The sequence below is a fragment of the Sylvia atricapilla genome, chromosome 2, assembly GCF_009819655.1.
Source record: "Sylvia atricapilla isolate bSylAtr1 chromosome 2, bSylAtr1.pri, whole genome shotgun sequence".
Lineage (NCBI taxonomy): Eukaryota > Metazoa > Chordata > Aves > Passeriformes > Sylviidae > Sylvia > Sylvia atricapilla.
Genome location: NC_089141.1, coordinates 26,414,915 through 26,426,135, shown reverse-complemented (window position 1 = coordinate 26,426,135; position 11,221 = coordinate 26,414,915). Strand labels below are relative to the sequence as shown.

Genomic DNA, 11,221 nt, shown 5'->3' with positions numbered 1-11,221 from the left:
ATTGTGCCAGGCAGGAGGTCAGCACAGAGGGAGATAAACCCTGCAGTGCAGAGCTGCCATGGGACAGCTGTGACAATCCACAGCTCAGGGCGTGCAGCTCTCACTGGGCAGGGATGGAGGAGGGCTGGGACTCTGCTTGTCCAGGTCAATTTGCATATGGCAAAACAGCCCTTGTCATCCCTCCTCCCTTCCCAAGATACTGCAGGTTTAAAACTCAGCACAGTTTTTTTCCACTGGGATTGACCAATCAGTCAATCCAAAGCCATGAGAATTTACTGTTTGATTATGTGATTGGGGCAATGGAAGACTGTTTCACCAGCATGATCCATCCTCTGCTCGATTGTATGAGTTACAATCAAACATCTGATACTTAGGAACAGTCTGCATGGGAGAGTTTGACCAGGATCACAGCAATAATCAACATCCTCACCGAGATTTTAGCACTGCTTGGGTCAAGCCTGAACCCACTGAAACTGAAGAGTGAAACTGGAAGGAGAGAAATCCTTTCAGGGGAAATCCATGTAAAAGTCTCAAAATGACTGCATGGACCCACTCTCTGGATACACAGAGACATCTCACCATGAAAGGGCAATATTTATCTACACTAAAATCCAGACCCACTGTTGCTTGCAAGAGAGTCTTTATTGACACCAACCCAAAAGAGGTTACAGGCAATGGCAGAGCTCAAGGTAGCACAGGGGCTTTGTAAAGCCAATCAGAAAGGGAGGGGCACAAGCAGAGGCAGAGATCAAAGTCTCAGATTTCTTGCTGGATCTGGAGCTGGAGCTACATCCCTCAGGGTCCCAGGATGTGCAGTCTAAGAGTCACGGCCAGGGCGAAGGGGACGCAGGAAGGAAAGCTTGTCATTGAAACCGATTTCTGTGTAATTGGGAACATCTTCATGTGCTCGGGCAAGGTGTCGAGGTCCACTCCCATCGCTGTTCTTACACAGCAGCCAGACACCTCTCTGGACTTTGTGGGAAGAGACAATGTCATTATCTTCTCCCCCAGCCAGGTCGGTGGCTTCTCTGACGATTCTGCTCCTGCCTTTATATTCAACATGCTGGTAGAGAGTGATCTGGGGATTGTGCAGATCATCTGTGATCAGCTGCAGAGAACTGATCTTGTCATTCATCTCTTTCCCAAGAGATTCGTATTCTCCCTCCTCAAAGACCAGAAACTGACCCTTATAGTTGACATGCTCATAAGCCACCCAAGGCTGGCCAATTACTTTCACTGAGGAGACAATATCATTGCAACCCAGAGCTGGTAGGTTGGGAGTGTCCGTGGTGAACTCTTTGGACAAACCCTGGAAGTTGACATGCTCATAAATGATGATTTTCCCCATCTCAGTAGGACTTCTGGAGTTTGGATTCCTTCCTCCAGGAGCTGGATGAAAGCCTGCACAAAAAGAAGACAGAAAACAAACAATGCTTGTAAGAGGCCTGTATGCAGCCGACACAAAATTATGGAGAAGGCAAAAAAGAAAATGTGGAGATCAACACATTTTGAACAAAGGATAAACACAGCAGCAGCTGGAAGGAAGTGTGGGCATGGCATAGAAATTTCAATTTTGAGGGAAAACAAAATGAGATATGTGGCCACAACTACCCTGTTTGAGTTAGATGTGTGTGTTGGTTCAGGTGTATGGCCAAGAGTAAGTTGTAAAATACTCTCACATTCGCCCCTCACAATTGTGTATCACTGGCCCCCCTCCACCCTCTCCCTTGCTCAGGTTTGTTTGTCCTGCAGCAGCCATCTCCTCCTCCCCTAAAGATGGGTTCAGTCTGCGCACATGCACACAGCAGAACCCTCCCGTCTGTGCTGCAGCTCTCACCCCAACACTAAAGCCTCCTTCCCTTCCCCTGCATTTCCCAGCAGCTGCCCAAGAAAGCCTTCCAGTTCTCCTGTACCAAGTGTGCCTCTTACCTTGATGTCAGCTGCAGGTCTGGGGAGAGCTGAGGGCAATTCCTCCAGTGCAGGGCTGCAGTTTGGGAAGGGCATCTCACCTCTGTGCATTTATAGCTTGCACAGGAGTCTTGTGCAACAGCTCAGGTGACAGCATGAAAAGTGACCGAAACTCCCTAAAAGCCAGATCAGACACACCAAAGTACATTGTGACACAGGGGCTGTCGAAGTTTCCCAATACTTCTTGCCCCCTCAGCCCCCTGCAGAACATATTTTCACAGCAGTACAGGAGCAAACCTTCCTGTCCCACACTGCTTTCTCTGCCCTGGCTTTAAAACCAGCATGGGACAATATCTTCCCATTCTCCATCCTGATGTGAGCAGCAGTTTGAAGTAGAAACTCCTCAAGGTTCCTTCCATCCTAAATGCTTCTAGAAGTCCATCCACTCTGCTTGGAATGTCACAGGCACAGCTGCCCCTGCAGCAGAGAGGAGTGCAATCCTACTGAACACCAAAGGAAAGGTTTGAGGAGGGATGTGGATGAGAATGTGTCAGAAACTTTTCATTTGCTCATGTACATTTTTGTTTCTCTAGTCAAAGACAGAATCTAAACAACTGTAGAAGCGTCAAGCCCAAAAAATCTAGGAAGGGATTTCTGAAATTTTTTCAGTGATAATAGGATGGAGTAAAGGTGGAGAAAGACTTTGACCCTTCAGTATGGGCAATTACATTTGACAAGAGAGCAGGTGAGAGCCTGTGGAGGAATGGGGAAGAAAATCAGAGGTTGGGGCAATGGAATTTATAAATGTCCAACAAGTAATCCTCAAGTTCTTGTTCACATGACTTGATGGTGACACTTCTTCATTGAAGTTTAACAATGGATGAAATCGACCAGAAATGACAAAGGCTTTATGTCTTCCTTCGATTTCCTGACAGAAAGATTGATTGTGGAAGGGACCTCCCTAGTCCAAGGCCTTCTTCACAGCACAGCTACCTCCAAACATGCCCAGGTTACACATGACCATCTTCAAGAGATTTCTGAACAACTGCAAGGGTGGAGATTCCCCGGGCTCTCTGGCCTTTCTGCCAGTGCTGAACAATCCTGGGCATGAATTTTTGCTTCCTTATTTTCTGTCTGACTTTCCTAGGTTTCCATTTAAGCCTTTTTCCCGCTGTCCTTTTGCTGAGCCCCTCTGAGAACACTCAGCTTTGCCTTCTCCAGGCTGAACGAGACCAGGTGCCTGAGACTCTCGTGGTTCATGGGATGCTCCAGTGCCATCCAGTGGCCTCTATGGGGCTCTCACCGATTTGTTCACATTTACCTTTGAATAGGGCATCTGAAACAGATGCAATATTCCAGGTGTGGCCTCTGCTGGGAGGAGATGGGAATCACCTCTTCCCTTCCCCTGCTCCTGCAGTTCTCCTGCTGTGCAGTATGCAAGTGCCCTCCAATTTCTTATCCAGCAACAGAAAGGAGTGAGAACGAAGCCATTCTGACACGACTAAAATGAATTTCTCAGTGGTTGCATATATTAAAGGCTGTCATGTTTCTGGTAGGGAAAACCCTTTGTGGAAAGAGTGACTGCAACAGCTACTATTCAGAATGAGTAGAGAGAAGGAGCAAGTTGGGTTGAAAACAACCAAAACAGGAGAATCCTTTGCTCACAGACTACAGCAAAGTTTGGGTTAGGTGATCACACCTAACAGATTCTTTTCTGTTTCCCCAGACCTTGCTCCAAAGAGTTGAAATTTGTGAGTCAAGTGAGTCAGCTCTGTGAGTGTGAGAGGGCAAGTGGCTGAAATCATTAGACAAGCAAGGATGGCCAAGCAAGCTCTGTGTGGAGAGAAGCACGAGGGAACTTTGATGAATGAAACACCAGATCACCTCTGCAACTTCACCTCCTAACAGAATCAGTTTGCAATCTTGTTATGCTTTTCTTGGTTTGGCAGCAAACTGCTCTCCTGACTGGCAAACCTATAGGGAAGTTTTGCCTAGAAGTTCAATCCCTGATGAGACAGGCCAAAGAAAGTCAAGAGATGGGGCAGACCTTTTGGATCTCAAATGCTTCCAACAATTAATTATTCGGCGCAGTTTAACTAGTAACAGAGCTGCTGTGAGCAAACAGAAATATGATAGCTTTTCTATTTGGAGGAGGCAGGGAAATATGTTATGAGAGGCTGAAGCTGCTCTTTTCTCTGATCCTTTCAGCATGGCTCAGAAAGTATCTTTTGCAGAAAGCTTTTCTTTCCCTGATAGACAATTTTTCAGGAATTCTGAAAGGAGGCATGGGTCAGGAATGAAATTGTGGATACAGCCCCTGTGATGTGTCTTAGGCATGATTCTTATTCTAAATGGGTCAGAAATCCAGAAGACATTGGTGACACATGTATGTGTTTTATGGGAGGGAGGTGCATGTGTTTTTCCCGGGATTCTCTGTAGAAAGAGGGAGGGGAGGAGAGAGGTATTTCCAGAACAGACTGGCTAATAAATCTGTTGTGAACGTGCACAACTCTAATGTGGGATAGTCAGGGGCCCTGCTTTTTCTGGGTTAGGTTCAAATACATGAGAGCATGAAGAAGATCTTCAACTTCCAACATTGCAGTCCAGGAAGCTTTGCATTTGTCATCAAATATGTGCTTCCAGAGGGAAAAGTTTTCCTGGAGACTGTAGCACACAATCAGTTTTTACCCTAGCCTCCTCCTCTCATAAACCCTGAGAACACTTAATATCATCCGTCTGAGGTGGTCATTTAGAGCACATGGCACACTCTACTTTTGCCTCTGACCTATTGCATGACAACTTTTCCATGTAGCCAGCTGCCTTTGCTGTTTCTCCTGAATCTCTAAATGGAAAATGTCATTGAGAAGATTTAAAAAAAAAAGGTCTGCAGATTGTCTTCTAGGTTTTCTAGTTTAAACTGCAGATGGTGCTCCCTCTCCAAGGAAAAATTATTGCAAAGAACAATCCAGGAAGCTTTCACCCACGCCAACAGTGTTTCACAAATTGCCCTGCCTTGTGTGCAACCTTGCATCCTAAGTTCACTTTACTGAAGCAATCCCCAAATTCAGAAAACTTCCTGAGTTTCCAGCTGTTCATTAACCAAGCCCCCATGGCTGCAGTGTGCAGTCAGAAGCAACTCCTTTACAATGGGTTTCACTCTCATAATTCCATCATCAAAGTCTTTGCTTTCCAAAGCTGTGGTTTGCACTCAGGTTTGTTAGCAGACCACTTCCAAAGGCAGGCTTGCATATTCCAAAGCCGGGATCCTTATGCTGTTAGGTCAATCCACCCCAGAGTGAATTTACAACAATATTGGCAGTACTTTTGGATCAGGAAATGGCAAAAATGATCAAATGTATCTGACACCAAACCCCTATTCCTTCAGATGGTCCAGAGCTCAGATGTTCACACAAGAGGTAGGAACTGATCCTGCAAGATTGTATAGGGGCTGTATGGCCCCTACATTATGTCTTTAACAAAGAGCCCCTATATCTCATTAGTCTGGTGAAAATACTTGTGAAAACAGCTTCTATAAAATAACCCTTTAATAGCAAAGTAGAACTATTCTCTAATCAACTTCTCTCAGTAACTTTGTGTACTATATAAAACTACAGGCATGTAGTCTGACCATACATAAAATACAAAATTTAACAGAATAATAATATTTTTGATATTAAGAAATTAGGACACACTAAGGATTTATAACACATGGAGTGTAGCATGAAGGTTTACATAATGGTATTTCTTTAGGTAGCAGGTAAGTGCCACAAAAATCACACATGGTCTAATTTAATTAGAATTTCTGTTTCTGTATGGTTAGGCTGCTACCAAGGGTCCTGAGGGACTATTTGTGGATTCAATAAATGGTTAGTAAAAGTTCATTTATTGTTTCTGCAATTTTTCATGAGGACATGCAGGGAAATCATTGCTCTGAAGTATCTGAACTCTGCTAAGATATGATGAAGGGTTTTATTATGGTTCCCTGTGACCTTTATAATTCTCATCTGACTTCATCCAAGCAGGCTCAGGATGAAGAAGATGTATCCAGCTGTGGCACCCAGAAATCATCAATAAAGTACAGGTAAGATCAATCAAGCTCAGGATGGAAATTCTTTATTATCTTAATACATGAGCAGTTTGCTTTGGGCAAATTTTGTATTATGAGGCAGATAATAAAATAAGATAAACTTCAAAGGCAACAGAAAATGGTAATCTATGTGATATATATTTCAGTTTAAATCTTGCTATGGTGAATGACAAAACCATAAATGAAAGTAAAGTTGTGCAAATTCCCCACACGCCTATCACTTCTTCATAGATATCTCATGGATAGAATAAGAACTGACTTATTGTGAAAAGAAACCTTGAAACAACAAAGGTTGGAGCGGTGAAAGCAGTTGCAAAGAAAACACATTAAGAGGTCACCCTTGTTTAGTGTTTAGTTGTTTAGTGTTGTTTAGTGATGCATAAAAACTTATTCTATTATTGAGCCATTTTGTACATTTCTAAGTGTTAAAAAAAAAGTCCCAAAACCAAACCAAACCAACAACAACAAACAAACAAACAAAAACAAAACAAAACAACAAACAACAAAAAACACAACAACAACAACAACCAAAAAACCCACAAAAAACAAAAAAAAAAAAAAAAAAAAAACAAACAAAAAAAACCAAACCAAAACAAACCCCCCAAAACCAAAAAAAGCCCACCACTAAAACAATAAAATCTGTTTTCATTTACTTCAGATTACCTGGTTTGTCCCAACTACAGGCTGCCTTCTTGCTCATCTATATTACACCAAAGACTTTTCAGGCTATGGTACATAAAGAGAGCTGTGTTTTTGCCATCTACTGGCTCCACTTCAGCTGGAGAACCTGCTCGGTAGGGATTAGGCATGTGAAACCATTGCATTTGCCATGGGCATGCTAGCAGGACTGAATGTTTTTCAAACTCTGGGCTCTCTCTTCTATGTTTTCAGAAAAAGCAGTTAATTTGCTTTGGAGGGAAGATAGTTTTATGAGCATTTAATTTAATCTTAATAAGGATGTGCTTTGCATTTCTTCCCTGTTTTTGCTGTAGTTTGGCCTTGACAGCAACACCCGACTGAAAATCAAAAGAGCAATTGATGTGCTGGTGGCCTCACACCTTAGAGAATGAGATTAGAAATGTTCCAAAAAAATAATGTGGGAGTGAGAAGGGTTTTTCAGGGGAAATCAGTGCACAGATGTGTATATTTCTTCCTGTGGAGAAGGATTCAGTTACTAGGAGAGGCTGGGGGAAGAAGCCAGCCAAAGCCTCTGCTCATGCTCCACCCATCCCTAACTTACTGTATCAATTCTGCTGAGACTTTCACACCAGATACCAACGTTTCTGAGACCCCCATCGACATGATCCACAACAGGCAGTGCACCCTGCTTTGAAAGGTGTGAATAATGTCACATATAACAAATTAAATATATGATATATGATTTCTGAAATACATAGTAGATGATTTATATATGATACATGGTATATATACTCTATAATGCATAGTATGTAATATAAAATATGAAACATACAATGTATATATCATATCTTATGAACTCAGTCCTCTGCAATCTCTCTTCTTCAAGACTGGGATATCTGGGAAACCTGAGGGTTTTTATGCTAAGCAGAAAAAATTGGTGAGAGTTTTGCTCCTCTCAAAACCAGCTCCTCTGTCTCAAGATCCCCCTAGCTAATCAGTATTTGTCCAAACGTGATGTGGGAGAGTATAGTTTAATTCAAAATTCACAACTGTCTGATGTCCATGATGGGATCCCTTGTGTTGTCCAATTTGATCCTGTTGCCAAAAGATACACTGGGAGTGCAGTTATAATGCATCAATTCACCGCTTGAGCTGGGAACCAATATTGTCTGAGGAAGCAGTTTCAGGAAAAAACCTATTTCAAAGAACTGTGTTCAGAAGAGGCTTTCTGAAAATACAATTTGTTCAGCAAATAAGTCAAAACAAAGTGGCACAACTACTTCAAAATTAATTTTTCAGCTTAACAAGAAGGAAATCACCTAAATACTGAAATGTAATTTTAAATTGTAGTGAACAAGAACAGGTGACCAGGCATTCCAGTGCTGTGTTCTGACCATGTATGTCATTAAATGGTGTGTCAAGACTTCATTATGCCTGTAGGTGGAACCTTGGCATGAAAAGCAGCTGGGTGACAAGGGAGCACTGCTTTGTCTTTTAGCAGTCGACTGTTAGCATCCTGCACATACATTACAGAATACAGGAAGCAGGTATGCCTGCTTGTCATCTGGTTTCCCTAATTTGTACATTTGGCATTGAGCTAAACCAGCCTGGTCTTGTTCTGTGGTTGGTTCTGCCTGTGACATAGTAACTCTTCATACCACCTTTCTGAGGACAGGTTATCTGCTTTACAGGCTTTACAGGACGGACACGTTCAAGACTGCTCTTGCTAAAGGCACCAACAGAGGTACTCTCATAACTGACCCAAGAGAGCCCTGCAGCCCAGTGAGCCCACGTAATTTGGGAATCTGTCCTCAGAGGTGCCCACGGGTCGGCTTCCACATGGCAGTGCAGCATGGCATAGAAAACTGCTCTGCAGCCTAAATGGGTGTAAGGGGCAGTGTGAGGCTGCACCCGAGTGAATGGACCCTGCTGTAAATCAGCTGCTCCCATCGCACCGACTGGTCCCTACCAACACTCTGGGACCCAAATCCACACCTCTCTTTAGGGCAGTGCTGTGCCCTACAGACACAGCAGCTCGTGCTGGCCCCTGGTCAGAGGGACACAGGACTGTACACAGGGACTTTGTGTGCACTCTTCGGGTGGGCAAGGGAGCAGGGTGACTGATGTGGGAACTGCTGGTTGGACTGAGGCAACAGAGTGAACCTGGAGCTTGTGACAGGCCTTTTACCCCATTTGGGTGTAGACCCCAGTCACACAGGATTTTATCTGTACTGTCACTTTTCAGCAATTGGATTTTTCAAATGCCAGACTTAATAAATCTTATTTTTCATTTAATTGTCAAAATCTTTGAAAGTTCTGCACTTCTGCTGTGTAAGAGAGGGAACCTTTATCCTAGAAGAAGGTGTTGAGAGAAGATATCTGGAAAAAATCTTTTTCTGAATTTCATGGATGAAGTACCTTTGTCCTGGGGTCTTATTACTGATAATTCTGTCATTTGAGAAACTCCCTAATGACCCTAATAACTGTGGATGAGTGACAGGTTTGTACAAGTAAAAAGTGACACTTTTCTACCAGGCTACTGCATTCCCACCTGCATCTTCATGTTTGTTACTCCATAAATCAGCAGGATCTCCTCTCCTGCTAAAATAGTTCAGACACTTTAGTTTTTCAATCTTTAACATAAAAAGGATAGGTGACCCATGGGCTGAAACAACAGAGTGCTGGCACTGTTTCTTGTAGATTTTCTCCCTTTCTTGGCATACTGGATCATTACCCTTTCTGGGGCTGCTCTTTTCCACCTCCATAGATAGCACTTTTTTGGCTACTTGTTCATTAGGACACTTCTTCTCATGCCCCTAAGATGAAGACTTGCAGTCCTCATATATTTGTGAATGAGACACATATGCGGCAGAACATGAGGGGGTGCTTGTTTAAGAAATTTGCCTGTGGCACCCTTTGACAGCAGAGCTGTCATCCAAAAGGGTGTTGAAGACAGGTGGAATGGGCTGACAAGGACCCTTCTGAAATTTGAAGTGGACAAAGTCCTTCATCTGGGAAGGAAGAACCCCTTGCAATGACACGTGTTGGGCACTGAATGACTGGGGAGCAGCTCTGCTGAAAAGGACCCTCTGATTTTTGTAGGCACCAAGCTGAACATGAACCAAGTCTGCCGTGGCAGCAAAAATGACCAACAGCATCCTGGGCTATACTAACAGGAGCCTAAGTCAGCAGATTAAGGGGCTCATTGCTTCTTTGGCAGCGATTAGAACACTGCATCCAGTTTTGGGTAATGTAGCATAAAAAAAAATTGATAAAGGAGGGCCACAGAAAAGGTCAGTGGACTGCAGCATTTGCCCTGGGAGGAGAAGCTGGGGAATATGGCATGTTCAGCTGGAAAAAAATGTTTTGTTGGGACCTAACAGCAGCTTTGCAATACTTACAAGCAAATTACTGAGAAGATGAAGCTAAACTTTTGAGAGTGCATAGTGTGGGAGGATGAAAATGTGAGAGACATAAAACAAACCAAGAGAGCTTTCAATTGACATAGTGAGAAACATTTTTTTGATGATGTCAGTAAATTTTAAATCACACCACCTAGAGAAGTTGTGTAGTCTGCATACTCAGGGGTTTTCAAGACCTGATGGGATAAAGCCACCAGCAAACATAATTCACCTCATGGTTGTCCCTGTGTTGAGCAGCTGACTGGACCCAGTAGCAACCAGAGATCACTGCCAGCTTCAATTATCCACCAATCCTACAGTCCTCTTGGCTCCCTGGATCATTCAAGCTCATCATGTAAGACAGGCAAATCCCAGTATTTCCTGATCCACATTGCTCCTGAGGAATCTTGCTAGAAATAAAGATGATCGATGTCCCCTGTCCTCCCTTCTATTCAGCCTTGTCTGACTGATGCTGTCCTGATGGGGATTTCTGTACACTGACATTGTCTCAGTGAGTCTAATGAGCTTCTTTGCATTGTCCCTGCATTCAGCAATTAATGTGTCCCTGCACTTTGTCTCTCCTCAGTTTAGTGTTTGGGGCTTTCTTGGTCAGGTTGGTTTTTTGGAGGCAAAATTTTCAGGATGTTGTTCTGCTGCTTTCAAGAGAGTAGAAATCAACTCACATCCAACCACAAGTGCAAGAAAAAGAGAACTGTGAGGGCATCTGCGGATCTGTGGGATTTCAACACACAAGATGCTCTTCTGAGAAAGCCCCTGATAGTTGCTACAAACAGCTGATTAGGATCAAAAGTAAAAGGAAAGAACACTGAAGTTACACCAGGGTGTTCAGCCCCAGGAACTCCTCCTGCTCAGCTACTGAGCCCATGCTGTAGAAGCATTATCTGAAGCATTTTCTTCAGAATGAATTGGGAAAATGTCTGGTGCTGTATTTAGCACAATAATATGGAAAGAAACACCATGTCTAACTGGATTCAAGTGTTTAAATTGAAAACTGACAGTATAAAGCACCATTTAAAACATTCAGTACTTTGTACAAGATAAATATATGCAAAGATCCATGGTGGTCTTTTGCCTTGCTTCTGCTTTAAAACTCTGACTGAAACTGGCTTCACACCATGCCAGAAGGTCTCTATTTACATCCTCTTTCTGGGTTCTACACTGTGAC

At 43.2% G+C, this 11,221-nt stretch overlaps 1 protein-coding gene across 1 annotated transcript; it reads right to left on the bottom strand.

Annotated features, from left to right (window-relative positions):
* Positions 1-791: 791 nt before the first annotated feature.
* Positions 792-2,000, bottom strand: LOC136373915 (epidermal differentiation-specific protein-like). The gene is made up of 2 exons (XM_066338975.1): positions 1,930-2,000; positions 792-1,401 (listed from the first exon to the last, which is right to left on the bottom strand). Exon 2 carries the CDS (start codon positions 1,346-1,348, stop codon positions 818-820), a length of 531 nt encoding a protein of 176 aa, XP_066195072.1. The 5' UTR covers positions 1,349-1,401; positions 1,930-2,000; the 3' UTR covers positions 792-817.
* Between the last annotated feature and the right edge of the window lie 9,221 nt (positions 2,001-11,221).

What these genes read in the sequence shown, in the direction of transcription:
- LOC136373915 (XM_066338975.1), bottom strand. Translation starts at nt 1,348, where the DNA reads ATGGGGAAAATCATCATTTATGAGCATGTCAACTTCCAGGGTTTGTCC.